We start from the raw sequence: 23,778 nt of genomic DNA, 5'->3' as shown, positions 1-23,778 counted from the left end.
CTCCCCGTCTTTCTCTCTCCCCTTCAACCATAGCACTTGGTTAGAGAACAGGGAAAGAGAGAAGACATGGCAAATACAACCCGAGCAACATGGTCCAAGGCCGCGTCCTCGAGTTGAAGACATGGTTTGATTTTACAGACAAGGATAGAAGAACCAGGATTACAACATACAAAATGTATGCTAAACAGGGGAAAGTAAAGAAAGTTTTCTCGCAAGGAATCCGATAGATTAAACAAAAATTCAGCAACATTGCTCAGTACTCTAAATTATAGATCTGTACGTGTATGCAGGTGTTAGATTGTTGCATTGCATGATAATTTTGATGTGTGGCATGTCCATGATCTTACTGCATCCAACATAAAGAGCTATGTTATATGCAGAAGGACGTACAATCTTTCCTTCCAAGAAATTTGACACAGCAAACAATCATTCTACACAGAAGTGCCATGTATTCTCGGAAAGTTGTCCTTTGGGAAAATTGAGAATTTTACGGATCAAGAAACAAAAACTGCAAGTTAAAGGATTGAGAAGCCTATCTATCCTACTTGACTATACATATCTAACTTGGATTGTAGGTTCCTTGATTCTTCAAGCTGACTCCATCACTGCTTTGTCCACATGATGCACCTTTACCAGTCCCTAAACAAATTATTTTAAGATAAGAACATAGAAACTTTAAGCCTAACATGTGAATATAAACCTAAACTACATCGTTTAGCATCATATCAAGTCGAGTACCCGTGTCATACACTCACACATGTGCACAGGCACTCGACAATTATTATTGCCTAAAGCATGCATAACTTTCATATATTGTCAAGTCCAATACTTAAACACATATCTGACACTTCCAAGCAAGTCTGGGTAACATACGACCTCAACAAATTCTACTTACAATATGTGCTTTCCACTCCAGTGGTGAATGGCCCCGAAAATGAGCAAAAATATGAATCAGCACAACAGCGTCAAGAGCAGCATATTCCAACTGAAACCAACAAGTGAAAAAAATATTATTAGGGAAGTATGAATAGCGATGCAAGTTTGCTAACAGCTGATGAGAAGTCAAGAAAACAGTGCTGTAATTCAAAGATTAGATTTACAAATATAAACTCCACATAAACCAAAACCCACACTTTCCAAAAGAAAACCAGTCTCAGAATTCACTATAAATTGGGATACTTTATTTAGTTACAAAAATTATATTTAACCCTTATGTTTGTTCTGATAAAATCTAGCCAACATATCTTGTAGGGAGAAGGAATTGTAGATAAAAATACTGATCAATGCTTTCACATTTAAGGAATTGAGATATTCCATTATGCTGTTCTTTAAAACTCTTTGTATAGAAGCACATTACTTTCCAATAGAAGAGATGATATACAAGACCACCTAAATAACGAAAGAACTATGACAAGCATAGAACTGCACACTGTCACAGCAAATCTTAACAGAATAAATACAAGGCACCAAGCCAAAGCAGAGAAAGAACACTAAATCCTTCAACTAAGAATACAGCTACGCAAATACTAGTCATAAAAGGTCTAGAAATTGGTCAAAGCCATTGGTCCATAAACCTGACAAGTTTCATGTGTCCACCTATCAGTCAGTAGCTTTTGAATTGTACAAGATCTCACCCCGCTTCCATGCCGTAACTTATATTAGTTATTCAGTTATCTATACAGTTTCATCGATTACTTTGGGATAGATACAATGAAGCATTTTTCTAAGCAGTGTTCCTGACACTAAAAATCCACTTTACATGACAAACAATGTTGATGTGTGAGGTAACTTTCTTACATGTAGCTCACTTGCTCAAGTGAGACAACCTTATTTACCTTCTCTTAATGTATGAGCATACATCTCACAGCCTTCCAGAACAGCCCAATGGAACTTTTTTGTTTAACAGACAGTAGGTCAGTAAATCATTATGTTCCTGGGAAAACTAGCCATCACCAGAATGGAAAACATATGCTTGGAGCAGGGAACCAATTTTTTAGTTTCTTAGTTACAGACTTACAGCATCACAAACCCTAGTTTTCCTACTTACCATAGACTTTTTCTAAGCATCAAAGGTAATTGATTGTTAATTAGAATACATATTTTCATGCATCCTTAAGCAACTATGAGATCCTTATATAAGAATATGACAGTACCTGATTCGGAGTTAAAGGGCGTTGCTCCCAGTCACTATTTCGTCTTGTCTTGTTTAATTCAGCTCCCAAGATTTTCTGATTTATCCAAATACAAACAAATATAAGACAAACAGAAAATTTCCAGAATTGTAATAAATCAAAACCAGTTTATAGAAGAAGATTATAGATATAATGAAGTTAAAACTAATAAGAAAATAATTTTGTTAGCTATGTGGTCAGAATTCTTTATTCCTCATCGAGAATTCTTTATTCAACATCTAGTACATGTCAAACACTCTACACATAGTGCAAAAGTATGTTGGAAACTTCATCTTGTCCCAGAAACATGCAATTTGTTTAAATTATTGTTAAACACGTTACACGTGTCTATGTTGGACATATATAGCCGAATAACAGGCACATAGGTTGCTAGCACTTTAAAGAATGACTATGAGAAGCAGCTGTGCACTTGAAAGTTACCTTTGTCAGGCCAGAAAGACCGCCCCGAGGTTCATTGAACAAATTCTGAATATCCAGTAACATCTCATAGTGCTTGAAACACTCCAGAGACCCATAAGAACGAGCTAGTTGCTTCGCATCACACTGGAAGTTATAACCTACACAAAAAAGAAAATAAATAAAATAGTAATGTGATAAATATATGCAGTGGCGGAGCAGAGTTACATCCGAGGGAAGGCGAAATTTCACTATATTTTTTTTTTTACAACAGAAATTATAAAATACCCGAATAAAATACTAAATAAAATATATCTCAAGCTGACATTAAGATCACTTATTTTCAGATTGTATGCTTAGATCAAAACAACTACTCAAAGTTATAAAATTAGCTGCAGATTTAAGAAGGAAGATAACAGATTATATTGAGTTGTCAGAAAGGAGACCAGCAATATTAATTTGATGAATGAAGAATGACTAGTCTTACTACATAAATTTTGTTCAAGTCAAGTTTTAACTACAAACAAGAGAGGGCACAAGTCAGAGTATCTGCAAAATGCAAAATAGAACTTGGACTTTAAGTAAAAGACATTTAAAATTACACAGACCCCAAATCCAGGGAGGGCCCAGACCTACTCTGGTCTGGTAGTGCCTCCGCCACTGAATATATGTACCTTCTAGAGCCTATGACCGTCTATCTCTCTGCTAGCGTCACATTCATAAAAATTCAGTATAGTAGTTTAAAAATTAATACTAAAGTGACTTAATTCAGTAAAACAATATGAATTTTAGATCTAAAATTGAATCAATTAAAATTCAAAAGTCATATAAAAACAGTTATCTATATTTGGGGGGGGGGGTGGAGATTGCTATATATACCAAGCTTTAAAACTTTTGAAGAACGAAATATTCGAGTCAAACAGCTGTCCAGAACCTCAGGTACATCTTCAAACAATTTTATCAAGTCTAAGATATGGACCATCTTTTCAGAAGCAATTTGAATAATAGAAACCTGTAACATAAAACATGATATTTTGTGGTTAATAGCACAAAAGACTTGAAAAATAAGGCTTTACTTAGAAGAGAAACATATAATCATGATCAAGTGTTAGCACCTCACCTACATTTTTTAGGGGGTAATATCCTTTAAAATAAATTTATACAACTAAATTCTGCAGATTCAATCCACTATAATTAGTTAAACAAAAATGCTAGAGAAGCCAAACTTCGAAGATGAACCAGTAAAGGAAGGTAGTAAGCATAAGGAGATAAAGTACAACATATGTCATACTATAGTTTATTATTGCAGTTACTTGCATAGGAAGCACTGAAAAGTTATGTGCCACAGGCATAACAATGTGTGGAAAAAAAAGAACCAAGCTGATAAGCAACGTAAGCAAACCAAATTAGATTAAGCATCACTAGAAGATGGAAGGAGATCAGCTATACGAAGAACAAACTGATGAGATAAGTATGATGGCACATTAAAAAATTGTACCTATGTTGATACATTATGAATGTCAACTGATAATTGTTCTCTTTCTGTTTTTCCAGAACGGGGACTCTTGTGAGCTTTTTTAACGAGGAAGAAGTGATGTCATGGCATGATAAAATCAGTTAATATAATATACAAGTCATGAAAGGATTCTGCCAGTGATATACTGGAGGAAGCCGGGGATGACGAGAAAAGTATATAGTGCCAAGAACAATTACATACAGGCACTGGCAATTAAAAAGTACAAAATATACCTTAGGCTGTTTGCCTTTCTCATAAACAGGTTTCCATTCACAATCAATGCCAATGACTTTGCATCCTTCAATATGGCAGGTGGCATCACGCAAACCACTGACATCATCAACCCACTTTATGCCTTCCAGTGCCAATTCATTAAGATCAAAAAAACTTTTCTTCGGAAGGCTTGCCTGCAGTTCTGCACAACAGCAAAACATACCGAAGAGATGTGTTTTTTTAATATGAACCTCAATAGTCACGACCGTGGAACTATAGAAACGGGTGAGTTACATTTATTATTAAACACTAGAGAAATGAGAACCAGATTTTGTATAATCAGTAAGACATGGCTAATATATCATTAAGTGAACGTTAGAAAAGGAACCTTCTCTTCACTCTTCCCAATAAGAGCACACTAATATAATTAAGTGAACTTGAGAGAAGGAACCTTCTCTTCCCTTCTCCTAACAATAAAGAAGAACAATCTTTAATAAGCACATAGATGAAGGTACTTATTACTAATAGCAGAATATCCATGAGACAGAACAAACATATTGGCCATTTACTAGTCTTCTTTTCTTGTAATTATATCAAATTTTGGATTGGACCATGACCTTTGACTTCATCAATTTGATGTACAATTTGTGGGAGATCGTTGGCTTTGTGGGGCATACTCATGCCTTCTTCCTAAGCTTTGTATACTTCACTATACTTGAGAGTTGAGTGATTTCCAGTATTTACTACATTTAAAGCGAAAGAGAGGTCATGTAGGTACAACCCAAATCGTTACTGGAGGATCAATATCGCTAATGAAGGACATATGCATGCCTTATTTCCTAAGCATTGATTACTTCACCTATAATTAGGTTATTTTAGCTGTTTAACGAATTTCCTCAGAGAGAAGGATATGAATGACAAAACCAGCATCGTTCAACAAAGGGTCAAAATTACCAATTTAAGCACCAGTATGTATCATTATCATCACGTACTAAAAAGGGTGATAAATACAGATTGGCTTAGTAAGCATGCTCTGCTGACTATTACATTTTCACATATTTTCATTATCTCCATGAAAATAAGGTGGCAATTTGATTGGAGAGAATAGACTAATAGATTGCAAAGAGAGGTATCTGTGGTGAGTCATGGAGGTGTCCACAGGGGTACACTTTAGCTGCCCTTTTGAATTGGGGTTATTAAAATCAACTATTGGGATTAGGATTTATCTAGATGAAACTTTCTTGAGAGTGATAGATGCAATACGAGTGTTCCAAGAAGCAGGTATAGCAAGAACAAGGAAAATTCCAACATACCTCCAAGATTTGCAAAACCTTCAAGGGAGTGGCGCTCACAAAGCTCTTCAACTTTCTCAAAGTAGCCAGCTTCCATTGCCAAATAAACCTTTCATTGTAGATTTTCAATAGAAAAAGTGGGGGTTACTCGTCTAAGCAAAACACCATTTTTCAGATACAATATGTTAAACAGCAGAATTTAAGTTCAGCTATCTCCACCCTTTCTTTAACACTAAAGTGGTCAGCAAATTGACAGTGAGGATAGAATGAACCTGGGTTCCAAATTTTCAACCAAAACCAGTTTCAATAATTATGTGCTAACGTCAGGGGTGAACTACAAAATTAGTGATTAGATCAAGTAATAAATGTCAACTAACATGCATAGTAAAGTTCTTTTGAAGCCATATACATTGGAAAAAGAGCCTCCAAGTAATCATACATCCCGGTTGAGTAATAAACCGGTAAAAACTATCGGATAAAGTCTAAATCCTCTAGCATGCAACTCAAAAACAACAAACAAACAAGCATTTCAACTGTTATCCAAAGTTAATGAAGTAAAAGAACTTATATGTATTTAAGACAAAGACATATTTGTAAGGAGTCTTCCACCAAACAAACAAGCATATCAACTAAGGCTGTCCTTTTGAATTATACATCACCTCAAATTTCTTAATAAGGAGTTCCACACAAACTTTACATATTTTCATCTTTAGTGTTCTATATAAATATTACTTGGAGATAAATACATTTTTTTCTTTGTACTTCTCAACATACTTGTGCAGCTTAATTAATAGTATATAGACATATATTAAAAAATAAATTATAGAACTCATGCTCTACAACTTAATAAAAGAGTTACCACAGTCTGATACTGAGACATCAAAGGAAGCAAAGCTGGTTATATTAGAGATAAATACCAGATACTCAAGATGTTGCTTATTATTATTTGTTCTTTCCTCTGCAATGTCCCACAATCCCTTTTCTGCGAATTTCTTTATTGAGCTGCATTTTGATAGATACATTATTGGGACTAAAACATAAAGTTTTAGAACCAACATTTGAAACAGCAGATAATAAAACATGGAAGTGTTATAAAACAAACAGTGCAAAATGAGACTTTAATTACCTTTCTTTTCCCTTGTGATAGGCTTCAGGAAATTCATCTTTGAGACTGTTTTTCCTTATAACGTTGTATGCATTTTTTAACATTGAACGATCAATATATTGTTGGACAAGGACACATAACATTGGCTTTCCTATAAAAGCTGCCCACTTTTCGGCTGCTGCATATTCTTTATGCTCCATCATTTTAAGCAAAAATGACTCTCCAGACTGGCGGAAACAAAAATGTTCCAGCAAAGTGACAGCTGTCATATATGACTTGGACTGTACCAATTTAAAGATATATTGCTCAATAAATTCTTTTGCTGCACTAAAATCATTTTCATCCTTCACATCTGAATTGCAGATGACATTTGCAACATCTTCCAGCTTAACATTGAACACTTCAAGAATCTTAATTAGAACCCTTTCGTCATGGCCCAGTCCCCCAACAATGTTAAGAAACAATTGTGCAGCAAGGGACTTTGCCTTAAGTAAATCCTCTTTGGTTGTTTCAGTTTTGAGAAAACGACGGAGGGCAGATATTATTAAGTGACTGAATCCTTCGCAATGTACTTCAAATATAGGCAAGACCAAGAGGCAGCGAGCAACAAATATAGCTGGGCCAGGCCTTGGAGCATTATATAAAACTTGATGGACTGTTTGCTGAAGAGAACGAAATTTCATTGTTGCCTTACATTTGCCTGTCAAATGTAAACATTAACAGAAAAACTTTATGTATCTGCCGTTCAGCTAATGATAGTAACTACTATCTGAATATTGCTTCTGTGCCACTTCTTTGCAACATACTATTATTAAATCTAGTAAGCATGATTTGCCAAATTTTTATGTATAGGTGAGAATTTAAACAATGGAAACTATGTTCTAATTAATTCAACAAAGTATTCAGTTTCAGAATAGGAGTTGCGAAGTGGAAGAGGGAGCTATTTTGTCATTCTTCCACTTCAGTTCCATTGTTTGCTATTTTGTTATTCTTCCACTTCAGTTTTGGTGCCAAACACTAAACCTTGATAATTTAGTTTATATTGTAGCATACTTTATATAATTAAACCTATCAATTGATCAGTTCAAGTTATCAGTCAAAATACGAGAGCAAACACGCCATTATTATCATATTCATTACAAATATGCTCTTGATGCATAACCTACTTATGGCTGACACACTCCAGATACGATATCCCGAGAGGATAAAAAAAACATACCCCGAACATAACACTCTTTTAAGAGATACAAAAACACCACAGGAGAAACATAGGTAAGATCAAAATATGAATGCGTGCACATGGTCAATAACTGATCGGTCGTGTCACTGTCGTGCTCCTGAATGCTTCCATCCAAAGCCATGCCAATATAATCAAAAACCTACACACATAAAACAAATTAAACACAGAAATAGAGGATTTCAAAAACATAAGATATTGTTTCTGATTTTTATCAAGTACTTATACAATCCACATATATTCACCTTCTCATTAAACTAATAAAAGAACAAGCGCCTAACATCAGAGTTATGTCAGTTACAATTTAGGGATGTTCATTTCGCGTCCTAAGAGGCAAGTTTGGTTCATATGGCTCAAGATTTGTGGAAAACTAAGTTGCTTTCTGTAAAAACCTAATAGTCGTGTCCAACGGGAAAAAAGGGCTCGCAAATGGATTATGGAGTAAAAACTAAAATGTAAGAGTTGTGTGAAGACAAGACATACCACTATTAAAATTCAAAATAATAGAAACTTTCTGGTACAATTTTCTTAATCATGTGCAGTTAGCAAGTGCCAAGATTCGAGAAGTATACTACCGGATTTTTTTTATCCATTTTCATTATTTAAATTAGAGTAGGTACACTTCTAACTAAATACTGCTATCGAAAAGCATAAGATAAAGAAAAAATAATAACTTTCACTGAATTATATCACTCTCTACACCCTTCTCCTTGTTTGCTTTCAGTTTTCTCAGGCAGCCTATAAACCAAGTCAATTAAACTTCTAGGTATTTAACATTACAAAAATTTGAAATCACTTCCGAGCTACAAGGAGTAACTTTAACAATATTCCCTATTTTCTAAAAAACGTAAAGATCATTTTAACAACCGCAAAAAGTAACTATCATAATATTAGTTAAAGATATCATAGCACAAATCGTCAAAGTTACTAAAGTCACATATGGTAAAATTATATTCTGTATGGAGCTGAAAGGAAATGAGATCGTTCTTCTTAACAGCAATAGAGATGAAGCATCAGTAAATTTATGACGAAGATGCTTTTGGCATATTCGGAGCCCACATTATCTTCTTTTTTCAAATTTTCATCTTAAATCTTTAATTTCAAATAAACTGTTTCCAAATAAAACACAAAACAAGAGGGATACAAAACTGCACTTGACATTAGCACCGGTTGCGTGCACATTAGTGTATACTACTAGAAAACCTAACAAATTTGAGCATCTAAACCCTGCACTTATAACAAAAGTCTATCATATGATATGCAACACATTTGAGGTATATTAACAACATCAACTTATAAGTAACATAGTTTTTACTTATAAGTCACTTTAATTTCTACCCAACGAGTACAACATCAAGCACAGACTAAAACCCAAATATTGCTTATTACAGTAAATATTATCAAGAAATCAAGATAACTGTTAACATGAATAAATATACTTAAAAAAAACAAAGAATCATAAATATAAAAAATAAAATAATGAAGAAAGTGAAAAAAGTGAGCAGTGCAAGAAAGAGTATAAAAATACCTGAGATTTGAAAGAGGGGGGTTTTGATGGGGTTTGTTTGTTGATTTAGAATCAGTGTATATATATATATATAGGATGATATTAAGGAGGGTATGAATGTTTAATATATAGACACGTTCACGCTGTAAGTATGCTTTGCGGCTCAAACCAAATTTGTTTGTGTTTGTTTTTGTTTTTGGGGGCTAACGATGGCGCCGTGATATATGTCGCTTGGCTTTCTTACGAGCGTACGACACCGTACCCTGTTTCTTTATTCTCTTTACTCAAATTTGCTTCTTCTTTTTCTATACTACTATTTTTATAGAAATTAGAGCCGTTGTTGTACATGTTCTTTTTGGACTGGTAATTTGTACGTGTTTCGCACTCTATAATTCTTCATTAACGATAAAAATGTTTCACTCACTTTTCATAAATGTAAATGATATTGTGCACAAAATATATAACTTGTGCATGTAATGCTAAATTTAAAGTTTGAAATCTATAAATCTTTCAATAATTAAATTGCAGGAAAATAGGTGTTCATAAAAATCGACCAAACACGTTGAGAACATAAATTAGAAATTGTAAAATTCACGCAAACTGAATAAAATTTTTATTGAATAAAAATAAAGATCTCCAAAAACATGTCAATATATAATAAACTCTTTTTTTGAACGGATATACATCATTTTTCCTGTAAAAATATATAATGGCTTCTTAAAAAGCTAAACGAATTGTATGCACTAAGTTATCATGCGTCAAATAAAAAATAATGCCTGACATATAAATGTAATTATACTATTACTGTTTTTATTTTTATTATTGTTGATTATGCAGTAGTTGGTGTATCCTCAACATCAACCAAATTAATCACAAATTCAATGAACGAACTTTATCAGCAAGGACATGGTAAAATAATTACCGTATAAACTAATATTTTGTTCGGCAAACTGATTCGGAAAAATACAATTCATAATAAAGAAAACTTTAATGAAATTAAACCACATCAGTATAAGTTTACGTAGAATGGCTTGACGATGATATTACATAGAGTGCAGACTTGATATAATAGTATCAGTTACGTCAACAACATAGTAGCATACTCTTCGACACATTATTATCTTTGGAGAGTATTAACTTAAATTTTAGATCTTTCTCAATCAAATTTTTAATCAGTTGTGGAAATTCAGTTGTCTTGTTATGCAATATTAAATCAAGAAAATATATCATTAGTACATTTCTTAATATAAAACGTAATTAAAAGTCAGAATGTACCTTGATCATCATTGTGTGTAATTTTGTTGCGCTAGTTCCAATCATCCTCCTTCCCATACGATCCATTAAGATAAAGTTGTATGCTTCCGTCAGATCTTCAGCTAATATAACTATTTTGTATTTATTGTTCATATCAAAGTAAACATGTTTTCCGATTTATCACAACTATATGCATAATTGTTGAAACATTAAAATTCAAAGATATAAAATATTAGTTTGTGAAACTTTAGTATGAACCTCTTTTCAGCCACTGTAATAGGACTTTTGCAAGTACCGTAGTAAAGAGAAGAATGGTTCTTTTCTAATTCTGTTTCACAGCTTCCACACATTTGATGCCACCAACTACTATTTTCTTCAACACTAATCACTCTTATTTCACAGACACATGCTTCTGTAAAAGGTAGAATTATACAGAAATCTTATGAAATTTCCTTGAACAAAACTGTTTAAATAATATCAGACTTCATGAAATTTTAATTGCAAGTACCTTCACATAATCATGATTCGCTAGCTCACTCAATTATTTCAATGTCATTGTAGGTATACCAGGAATCACTATTGGCTCTACTGGTGCTTGATTCACAATTTCACCAGGCGTATAACCTTCATCAATAGGCCTATAAAGAAATAAAATAATCAAATTTCTTTTGGGTTGATGAAGAATATGAATTAAATGTTATATAAATTTCATGTTCAAATTAAAATGCAGATGTTATCAAACCGCTGCCGCATAGCAATCACAGAGTCAAAATCAAGGTCAAAATAAATCTTGAAAAACGAAATAGTTGAACTGGATTTGTAAAAAAATGAATTATTATATTATTATGCTAAAGACATAATATTACTTATATATATATATATTACTTTAAAAGACGTTGAACTACCAATTCTTGTAAAACATAAACATTAATAGTTTCCTTACTCTTAATTTTTTTCGGTTGTGTACTTGTGACAACAACTATTACTGACTTCTCGTAAAGCTCTTTGTATTTAGCATCGGCCTTAACGGCAAGATCTCCCCAAATTGTAACTCTGCTATAATTTTCTACAATATTTAAAATGTGATAAATGAGACATACATAATATATATCTTGAATGAAACCTTAAACATATTTCATCATATATAGTTATTAATTTCTTGCAAATTCGACAATGAAATACGTTAGTACACCTTTCATCAGTGATTTGGAATTTCACAATCATCCGGTCTCTATACATTATCTTGACAGGCGATAATTATTCATAGTCCTCGACAACTTCAATGACATCTAATAACCATAAAAAAAGATTTTCAAAGCAGATAATCAATGACAATTCTTAATATTATTAATATCGTAATCACGTTTAAACATTGTAACATAACTGTTGAAAATTCAGGAGACTATGGATTGGCACAAGAATTTGCTAGAGTAAATAGATATCCCAAATCAACAAACTCGAATTTGTGCATTGGGATCATGGAATCATCTTCTTCCAACTTTTTAACATATGTTGCGAGTGAAAAGTTTATCAGGATGGCTGATGAGACAGGTCTCAAAGTACCTGTGGCATTCTTAGTATAAAATTTGGAAATTATATAAATTTGGGTCGTCATTTTGTTCAGTGGCATTTTTGTTAGTAATCATATACATATTTTGATGATAAATAAAACACATAGCATAATTTCTTTTAAGTCATTTTGTAGATGTCAGTGACTAGTCATCCTAAAAGGTAGCTGTTGAATGAGTAGCATATCAACTGATAAATTTTGTAACATTTTTTATGATATTTTTGTAGAATTTAGTGATGTTGTTATTCATTTAGAAGTTATGTTGAATTAATTGATAATTTAGAATAAGATGGTTAATTGTATATATGTGATGTCATGTAATTCTGCTTAAGTAAAATGAAACCTGAACGGATAAGTGAAGGACAACATCAACAACTAACATCATTAATCCGTCAACGATTAAAGAAAACACTATCAATGGTTAGAGAAGCCTAAATAACAATTGACAGTGATTTAACAATGGTCAAATATCCATTGTGATACAGTACATGAGTTGATTAGAATATCAGGAAAAAAATGGAAGTCAAGATAAACCTTGTATACAATATGGAATTCAAAGAAAAAAATATTATATTTCATGCATGACAAATTGGAGAGATATTCAAAGCAGTATGTCAAGGATAAATCAAGCCAAATTTGTCACGACTCACATGAAATAATTAGTAAGTAATCTTACTGGATCTGAGAGACTACATTATTTTGTTGTCTAGTAAAATTGTATATTAATATATGAACCAAGTAGTAGTCGTATTTTTCTTAAGAAATAAGTTTTATAGTGAGTATTGTAGAAAACGATCTTTTCTGAGAGAAACACTGTGAAATTGCACTTGTAATTTAAACAAATTATTTATTTAATATATATATATATATATATATATCTTAGGCTGTGAGTTTAACAAACCACATTAAATTTTTAAGTATTGTATTCTTTAATTAAATTTTAGCATTTCAATTTTCTGTTCAATAATCATAAAAAGTTTTGATTTGTATTCAACCCCCTCTTTACAAGTCACCTTTGTTGAACATTAAAGAATAATATTTTTGGATGATTACAATTTTAAACTAGTCGATTAGGGCCATCACCCTAAATGTAAAGAGATCGAGAGAATTGATTTTTAAAAATTAATTTTTACAGCCCGCACTTTGGGACTATTAAATTTAAATTAAAACTAATATGAAATCCAATTTATTGATAAAAAAATCTATTACAATGCAAATTATTACAAATGCGCAGCTTAAAGCGGAAGTCAAAAAGTCAATCTACTCAAATTTTAAGTCCTAGAACTCCAATGATATCCAACTCGAATCTTAGACGAAGCCTGAAATATTAAAAGAATGAGTTGCAAAGCCCAACAAGCAACTACTGTTCAACGGCTCAAAATAATATTTTATATCTTTTTGGAAAATAAAACTTTGACATTTATCACATAACATAGGTCACATAAAATCACATGTATATGCGATAATAAAATGTCAAATATGCACACGATATATCAAAGAGATGCACTCACATACTATAATTCATATAATCAAAATTAATAATCAATAAATCTTAATAACAAAGTTTTATCTTTAGTTCCACAGTCCTAAATCACACCTTATGCCACACTTTGTCAGCGACCAACATCTTATACTTTATGCCACACTTCTCAGGTGACATGGTTCTTATTCTTATTCGATGGGGGGCTAGATTACGTCCCTCGTCAAGTGAAACCGAAGCTTGACAAGGTATTGATGTATTCCGGAACATGCGCAAACTAGTTCTATGTTATATATATCACAGTACCTAGTGAACCAGTTCTAATTCTTATACATGACTAAGACCGATGATTCTTTGAATTCATTTCTTATCAATAACATATCGATTTCATACTTACGATAATCAAAACAAATATTCAAGCATATGAAATGAACAATATTAGATACGTTGCACAACAATACAGAGCAACAAAAAGTTATTTACATAACACATAATCAAACAAGTAATATGGATCAACGAATAGTCACTTACCTCAATCACACAATCAAATAATCATAGTAGAACACACATTCAATTCTTAATGTTGGGTCCAAAAGGTACATACAGAGGGGGGTGAATGTATGTTCTTCATTTTTCATAAATAAATGCAGCGGATAATCAAACTATGAAAACAAAATAAACAAACAAAGAGATCCGCGGAATAATTCTTATATTAAGAAATTAAACCGCAGTGGGTTGCTCACACCTTTGAACAAATATTCAAAGTTACAAATAGATAAAGCCAATACAAAATATAAGCTATCAAATTATGGCTTGTACCTATCACTCTAAAGATCTAAAATTCTTATCAAATGGTATTCAATACAATCAAAGAAGCTTTAAATGACGAGTGTATCAAATGTGTAAGTCTTTAAATGGTGAGTAAATAAATGGGCATGACCTTCCCTTGTCAAATTAAGCTTTTCAAATTGCTGAATATATTTTGCAAGAGCTTCGCTATATTCAATAATGGAGAGATGCAAAACCAATCTGCATCTATTTGTTTATATAGACTTGTAGGTATTCAGGAGAGAGAAAGGACACTATCAACCAAGTAAATTGAAATCAACAGCTTGCATTTGAGTGTTACTTGCATCCCCGGAGCTTTACAATACTTACTTGCAAGTAGGGGATGAAGAATAGCACTTAAGACCTATCTTCAAAGCTCACTGGCGACTAGAGGAGTAAAAGGAGCTTTTCCTTGGCCATTTCAAAGCTAACTTGTGAATACTAGCTTCTATAGGAAGTAACTGGCGACTAGAATAACTCTTAGAGGCTTTGTACTTAGTTTCTTGGCAACATACTCTAAGTGGAGACCGTGTATTCTCCTAGAACACACTCATTTATGACTTGAGACACCTTGGAATGTAACTTGTGACCCTTGTCCCCTAGGAGTAGATTTTTCCTTAAAAAATCACCTAGGTTGCGACCATAGCATGCTTGTAGGACTAACTTGCGAATGGAAGCTCTCTAGGTTGATTTCTTTTTCTTTCCCATTATAACTTGCGGCCTAGAGTAGTATCATAGCTAGATTGTTCATTTTGCCTTGGAAAATATCCAAGCATTGCTAAATACTACCTAACTAGCGACCAAGGAAGAAAGACAAGCACTTTTGATTTTATTTTTGCTCTTGTTTATTCTCTGAGGCTCGTACAAAGTCAAGACCAGTTCCTGTACTGAGATATTTCACTGTACTTCAAGGCTATTGCTTCTGATAATCAATAGAATGTCCATGGTGACTCATACTATAAGGTACTAGTCACTTTGACTTAGTTTCTGTAGAGCATCGCAATCCCAAAGTTGTCCTGTCTTCAAGTATTCTCTCTTGAGTCTTCGTATAAACCATAAAATATATGTATCCAAATATGAATCCTCATTTAACAATCTTCCTAATGATAGTACTTAGTTTCCTTTCACGAATCACTGGCACCTAGTGCAATGGTCTGGTTCACAGGTGACTAGTTCCGCTCTCAGGCCTTCGTACTATAATCTTCTCAAATCATTGTCAATCTTCTATCAGATACAAACAACTTCACATAGAATCCTGAGGTCTTCATATTGATCCTGATAACTGCTTTGAATGACTTTCAACCTTACTCCTTTGTTGCCAAACAAGTTAATTAACTTCATACGAATATATGTTGACGTCTTCTTCACTGTAGCTACCAAAATCATCATGTATATGCCCAATAAACAATCTGTACCGATTCTTGTGGAATATAGATTATTTCAAAGTCCTTTATTCTATGTTGAGTTATCTTAACCAGTATTGTTGAGTTATACATACAACTTCAATCTTGCTCAACAATCTCCCCCTATTTGACTATTACACCTGACAGTCAAATAATTTTGGAGAAGCCACAGTTTGGGGGATAACTCAACTAACCATAACCAAAAATCTTTAATCAGCTTCCAAATTTCATTCCTGGACTTGGAAATAATGCTATCTTATATCTACTGCATCTTTTATAAACATTCAGCTTCAGCAGAGAACATATTCTTTTCTCCCTTATGTCAAGTTGCAGATAGATACGTCTTCCAAATTATGTCTTCAATAATCTTCATATCTTCCCATAAAGTACAAAGAAAACATTTTGAAACTCAGAATCGAAACCCAATAATCTCTCTTCCTAAGATGAAGAATCCCCTCCTTAGTACAATAAAGTTAGAAATTCCTATTCTTAGTTTTAGAAAGACTATTGAATCTTTGGAATTTCTTCGTAATCTCTCTATAATCTCTCCCCCTTAGTTGAGTAATTCTTCAAAATATATAAGATTAGAACCTTAGGATCAAATAACCAAGTGAAGAGATTATTTATGGTAACCATTTCCTCATAGTGCAAGTGTGTGATTTCTTTTTAGCGATCTCACAATGTGTTTCACTCCACTCTACACTCAAGTATTTGTCACTCAGTCTCAAAGTGTGTCACTCAGTCAAAACTCCAAACATCCAGTTATACCTTCAAGAAAATCTTTTTCATCAAAAAGTTGCCTTCCATCTTCAAGGATGGAAACTCCCAGTCAAGAGATTCATAAAGGTTCCTTCTGAGAGAGGAAATTAGGATTATTTTAAGTGGAAGAATTCCTGATATCCCTCAACTTCCATGAAGAAGTATACCTTATAAAATCGTCAGATAATATCTGAGTCCTCATTTACAAGTTGCAATTTTGACAAAGTCAAAATCATTTCCAGATTTGAATTCTGGGAAGATAATCAATGATCAATGATATGCCATTAGGGATCAAAGATTTCTTCTGAAGTCTGTGAAGACTTATCAGACTCAATGAACCATCAAGGTCAAGAATCACAATCCAATCTAAAGATCATATTTAACAGTCCAGGATCATAAGTTCTCATTCAATATCAGAGATAATGAGCAGAAACTTGATCCATGATTCAACCATTGTCAATGACTTTGATATGGTTTAACAACAATTATTGCGTCAATACCTTCCTTGTGTGTGTGAATCTCACATGTGCATTGGAAATATTTAAATCAAGGGTTAGTGACTCTCATTCAGATGTCGTGGTTGACATTCGAATTTTCAATAGATAATATTATGTTGGGAGAATGCACCTAGTAACTATTTATATGCCTTTTCAACTCCATATCCTTTTGAGAAAATACAGATGGGCTTACAGATGTCTCAGGTTATTGATACTCTATTTTTTTATGAGAGACAGAGATGTAGGGTTGACCTTTCCTTCCTTATGTGGTGCTTCTTGGCACTATCTCCCTCATTCTCATCACCATTCCAATACTAAGAGGTATTGATACCAACTGTTACTTTAGATGTATCAGAGCAATAGTAGTACCAAATGGTGAATATATTAGAGCCATGTAAGGATTCTGTTTGAGATATTTTTGGTTTTAATGACTTGGGTTAGAGCCTATGAGGTTTGATAGGCTCATAGTCAATTCCTAAAACCACTGAGGGTGTTAAAGATCACAAACATCCAAAGTACAATATCAGAGAGTTTTATGATCAAGAACAGAGTGATATCAGGTCTAGAGAGTTTTACCTTTACTTACCACCATATGGATTTATGAAGGATGTCTCAGATGATCATGCTTTCTATTCTTTTGGCAATACTATTCAATCAAAATTCATTAGCTTAAAACAATTCATGTTAGTCCAATATAGATAAGTACTATAGGGGTGAAAGCTGTTGTAAACCTATAATGCTTGCATAAGGTAATCAGAGTATTGAAAGACACATCAGAGATAAACAAGATCAACATATTAGTCATAAAAATAAATATTTATATCAAGAGTGAATTCAGCAAGTCTGTACCAATGTTGATAAGGCACAACAAGTATTGAACCAATTAAATTCAACTCCTGACATAATCACATGACAACTATCACTAGTTATGCTACATATTTATTCTAGCACAAGATAAATTGAGTTATTCTAGCATAAATAGAGAATAAGAGTGACCTAGAAATCTGTTGTCAGAGTTACCTAGGGTCTGAACCTCAATAATCACACAGAATCTACTCAGAGAACAAGATATAATCACACAAAATCTTATCATATTAATCCGATTTAAGACATGATCTAAAATCAAAGTATAGGATCTTAGATCAGAGTATAATAAGATTTAGATGTATGTGTGCTAAAATAAATATCAATATCATGAGTATTTATATCAGAGAAAAGCATATAACATGTAAACATTCAAACAACTCATATATTGCTTCAAAAACTTTAACTTACTTACCACTAGAATATAACATGCAACGCATGGTAATCAGTTAGCTTTAAGCAATTTTAAAAACATGGATAAATATAATGAAAATAGATATGTAAACTTAATTTTCCCTCAAAGCATCATTACAGTGTAGTAAAGTTTACCCGCATCGAATTATATTTGTTGATTTCCAATTAATTGGACAAATTCAACATGTCAAGTTCACTAACCAACTTGTTGAATGTACATCAAGTGGTTTTGTAATTTCTGCAATTTGATCCGTTGTGGGAACATAATGAAGTTTCATAGTACCATTCATTATATGTCCTCTTTTGAAATGATACCTTATATCAATATGTTTGGCCCTCGAGTGCTGAACATGATTGTTTGAGATTGATATAGAAATTGTGTTGTCACAGTAGATAGGAATATTCTTCAAGTAAGTCCATAATCTCGAAGTTGGTTTATTATCTAAAGAATTTGAGAACAACAGCTTCCAGCAGCAATATATTCAGCTTCAACAGTGAAAGTAGAAACTGAATGTTGTTTCTTACTAAACTAAGAAACCAATCTTCTTCCAAGAAACTGACAACATCCTGAAGTACTCTTCCGATCAATCTTACAACTAGCGTAATCAGAATCTGTGTAGCCAATAAGATCAAAGCATGTATCTTTAGGATACCAGATACCTAAATTAGGTGTACCCTTCAGATATCTAAAGATTCTTTTGACAACTATCAAATGAGATTCCTTCGAATTAGCCTGGAATCATGCACACAAGCATGTTGCAAACATAATATCTAGACAACTTGCAGTCAGGTAGAGTAATGATCCAATCATGCCTCGATAAATAGTGATGTCTACCTTCTTACCAGACTTGTCTTGATCAAGTTTTGTGGCAGTTACCATCGGAGTCTTTGCAGGTGTTGAATCTTCTAACTTATATTTCTTCAGAAGATATCTGATGTACTTTGTTTGACAAATGAAGATACCATCTGGCTTTTGATTCACTTGAAGGTCAATAAAGAAGTCAACTCACCCATCATACTCATCTCATACCTACTTTGCATAAGCTTAGCAAACCTTGCACAAAGTGCATCATTCGTAGACCCAAATATAATGTCGTCAACATAGACTTGCACAAGTATGATATCATTTTTATGCTCTTTGTAAAATAGAGTCTTATCTATGACACCTCTAGTAAAACCATTTTCAAGAAAAAATTCTGAGAGGGTGTCATACCATGTTCTCAGCGCTTGCTTTAGACCATAAAGAGCTTTGAAGAGAAAATAGACAAAGCCTTCAAACTAGGGCTCTACGAAACCAGAAGGTTGCTTCTGTTAGGGATTCAAGCAATAAAACACAACGGAAAAAAAACTTTTGAATCCCTACCGCATGAACTATGTATAATCCCTACCGCAGTCCTCCTTTCGAAGATCTGCTCTCCAAGGTATCCACACGAACGTCCGACCGTCCAACGATCACCGGAGCCGGTACTCGCCGATTTGGTTGCCTCTTTCTCTCTCTCTCTAGCCTCTTTAAGATGTAGAGCTGCTAGGGTTCGTGCTCAAAAACGTGATTAAACTTCTAACCCTAAAAATATACATCTTAATGTATATATAGGGGAGAAAGGATTAGGGCCTAACCCCAATCTTAATGGGCTTAAGGACCCATTCTGATTTTGGGTTTATATTATTATTAAATTCGAATTCTAATATTAATCAAGTCTCACTTAATTTATTTAATAATTAAATTTGAATTAATAATAATAAAATATGTAAATTCATAATTTAAATAACACTCCATTTTAAATGTTCTTTGTGTGTGACCCTTTAGGTTATTATTACATTGGCAATAATTTTATTTTCTAATAATAAAATTATAAACAATGAGTGGCATCTAGTAATATATCATTGCTCCCCAAGTAATAATAATAATTGGTGATTCAATTAAACCTTTCATGAATAATGTACAATGTTATATAATCCTTTTAGCCTTATATTATAGATCAAACTCGAGGCATATATTGTGTTATCCTCTGTTAACGTTTAATCCTTCTTTCCTTGATCAATGAGTAAACTATTAAACAAATCAGTATTTGAGCATGGCCATGCATTTTATAGTCTTACTCAATCAAGAGGCCAATAATATCACTCCTTTAATATAGGAGGGCTAAATCCCATCTAGATCATTCATATTTCTCATACGATTCATAATATACCCAATATCTACTTTTATTATTACCCGATCAAGGATAACTTTCAATAGTATCAAAGTATATTAATTCTCGTATAGAAATATAATGATTTCAGGTCTAAGAACCAATACATCATTATCACTGCGAGATTAACTTATGACACTTTAAACATGTAGTATCTCACAACGGGTCAATCCAGCATAATGTATCTAATACATGTGCATGTGTTCTGACTTTAGTATCACAATACCTATGATCAATGAGATGTGATCATCAGTCAACAAACACACTAATCTCGATGTATTTATTATCATCCATTAAAAATAATACTTGACAAGGGACCTTTAGAAATATCAATACTATTCTCATAATCATATTTCTAAGTCACGTACTTAGAGATATAGATTTATATATCATATTCCAAGGATATTTATTAATCTAACATTTTATCTTAGAAAATAAAGATATAATAAATTACTAAAGAATAATCCATAGAATCATAATTAATAATCTAAATGTCTCATAACATAAACATAATAGTGTTGTCTCTAGGGCACACACACTAGCAGCTCCATATAGACCTCTTCTTCAAGCTCACCATTCAGGAAAGCACTTTTCACATCCATCTTATATACCTTGAAATTTGAATATGCTGCAAATGCTAAAAACATCCTGATGGCTTCAAGTCTAGCAACTGGTGCAAAGGTTTTATCATAGTCAATCCCTTCTTCTTGAGAATATCCTTTAGCAACCAGACTTCCCTTGTTCTTTTTTACAATTCCATCTTCATCAAGCTTGTTTCTGAAGACCCATTTTGTGCCAATCACTGATTTATCTTTAGGTATGGGTACAAGCTTCCATAATTTTTGTCTTTCGAACTGATTGAACTCATCTTGCATAGAATTCACCCAATCTGGATCTCGAGGAGCTTCATCTACTTTTTTTGGTTCCATTTGAGATAGAAATATAGAATAAAATCATTCATTCATAGTAGCTCTTCTAGTGTGAACTCCACTATCTGGATCACTAAGTACCAATTACTAAGGATGATCTTTACTCCATACTTTCTGTCTTGGTAGGTTAGCTCTTGACGACTCAGCATTACCAGAATTGTGTTGATTCTGACCGGCAGATCCTTGTTCTTCTTCTTACTCTTCTCTCCTAAGTTGTTTCCAGCTTAATCTCCAGAATCTGAATCATGTGGGCTAGTCCCAGAGATAGTATGACTATCATTACTTGTTCTAGGATCATTCGCATCAGAATCTGAATCAGAATTATGATCATCAGGATCATTACCATTGTCATTGTCATTGTTATCTGGAATAACTTCAAATTCATCTTCTTTATCAGAAAGATCTTCAACATCAAGATTATCATCAGTGTCTTCCTTTTGAATACTCGGGAGGCATCATAAAATGTTATATTAAGTCTTTCCACAATCTTTCGATCACTAATCACATATACCCTGTAAGCCTTTGACTCCAGAGAATAGCTCAGAAAGATACATTCTTCAGCTTTAGCAGCAAACTTGCCAAGATGTTCATCGTCCTTAAGCACAAAGCACTTTCCTCCAAACACGTGAAAGTATTTCACTGATGGTTTCTTGTTGGCCATTAACTCATAAGGAGTCTTCTCATATATTTTTTTGATCAGGGTTCTATTTTGAGTGTAGCATGCAGTGTTAACTGCTTCAGCCCAGAAGTATGTAGGAAGATTGGCTTCATTAAGCATAGTCCTTGCAGCTTCAACCAATGTTCAATTTTTCCTTTCAACCACTCCATTATGTTATGGTGTCCTTGGTGTTGAAAACTTTCTTGAGATACCCTTCTCAGTACAGAAATCGTTCAACTTTGCATTTTTGAATTCTGTTCCATTATCTGATCCGATGGTTCGCACATGCACTCCAGATTCTAACTCAATCTTGTTGATGTAATCAATAATCATATCAGCCGCTTCATCCTTTAAATGTAAGAATAACACCCACGTGTAACTGGAATAGTCATCAACAATCACTAAGCCATATTTTCTTAACATAGAGATGACATTGACAGGGTCAAACAAGTCCATATGAAGGAGTTGTAGTGGTTTAGTGATGTCAATCATTGTCTTCTTCTTGTGTGATGCCCTCTTTGACTTTCCTTTCTCACATGCTTCACAAAGTCCATCCGGACTGAATTCTATCTCGGGTAAACCTCTCACCAATTCCCTCTTAACCAGAAAATTCATGGTCTTGAAATACAAGTGGGAGAGCTTCTTGTGCCATATCCAACTTTCATCTTGAGAAGCTTTACTTTAGAAACACATAACTTGACCATCTGCAGAATTCCAGTTAGCTACGAACAAATCACTCTTTCTAGCTCCATTGAGAGTCAGCTTCTTATTCTTCTGATTAGAGATCAAACACTTCTCCTTTTTGAACAATATTTCACATCCTTTGTCACAGAATTGACTGATACTGAGGAGATTATGCATAAGACCTTCAACCAGAGAGATTTCTTCAATGATGACATTGCCAATTTCCAAACAGTCATATCCCGTAGTATACCCTTTGCTATCATCTCCAAAAGTAACAACTGGGCCGGTTTTCTCAACCACCTTTGATAGCAGGGCTCTATCTCCAGTCATATGCCTTAAACATCCAATGTCCAGAATCCACATGACCTTCTTCTACTTAATTCCCTGAAAATAAAAATGATTAAGTTTTCTTTGGTAGCCAAACTAAGTTGGGTCCAGAAGACTTGGAAGCATTTGAATATTTAACATTTTTCTTCATAGAATTGACAGGCTTAACATGCTTTGCTTTATCATTGACTGATTCCTTGTCACTTGCAGAAGCACCAATAGATTTACTCTTCTGCTTGGTGATAGGTGCCACTTTCCTAGATTTAGAAGGGCTTACCGTCTTTGATCTACCAGTGTTCTTACTAACATGCTTATCATGATCATGAGATGTATTATGTGAGTGTGTGGAATTAAGATAAATGTGCATGAAAGATACTACACATGGCATGCAAACAGATTTATCACACTTAGAAACTTTAGGCATGTTATGTACATAAGCATTCTTAGCATTGTCTACTTTA

At 33.4% G+C, this 23,778-nt stretch overlaps 1 protein-coding gene across 1 annotated transcript; it reads right to left on the bottom strand.

Annotated features, from left to right (window-relative positions):
• Positions 1-306: 306 nt before the first annotated feature.
• On the bottom strand, positions 307-9,733 carry LOC141663796 (uncharacterized). The gene is made up of 11 exons (XM_074469618.1): positions 9,480-9,733; positions 7,934-8,093; positions 6,736-7,414; positions 6,527-6,611; positions 5,631-5,718; positions 4,338-4,519; positions 3,468-3,600; positions 2,613-2,749; positions 2,154-2,228; positions 896-985; positions 307-639 (listed from the first exon to the last, which is right to left on the bottom strand). Exons 2-11 carry the CDS (start codon positions 8,073-8,075, stop codon positions 589-591), a joined length of 1,662 nt encoding a protein of 553 aa, XP_074325719.1. The 5' UTR covers positions 8,076-8,093; positions 9,480-9,733; the 3' UTR covers positions 307-588.
• Positions 9,734-23,778: the final 14,045 nt, after the last annotated feature.

The sequence above is a fragment of the Apium graveolens genome, chromosome 6 (genome assembly GCF_009905375.1).
Source record: "Apium graveolens cultivar Ventura chromosome 6, ASM990537v1, whole genome shotgun sequence".
In the NCBI taxonomy this organism is placed as follows: domain Eukaryota; kingdom Viridiplantae; phylum Streptophyta; class Magnoliopsida; order Apiales; family Apiaceae; genus Apium; species Apium graveolens.
The sequence above is the reverse complement of the archived record's forward strand: the minus strand, read 5'-3'. Positions and strand labels throughout refer to the sequence as shown.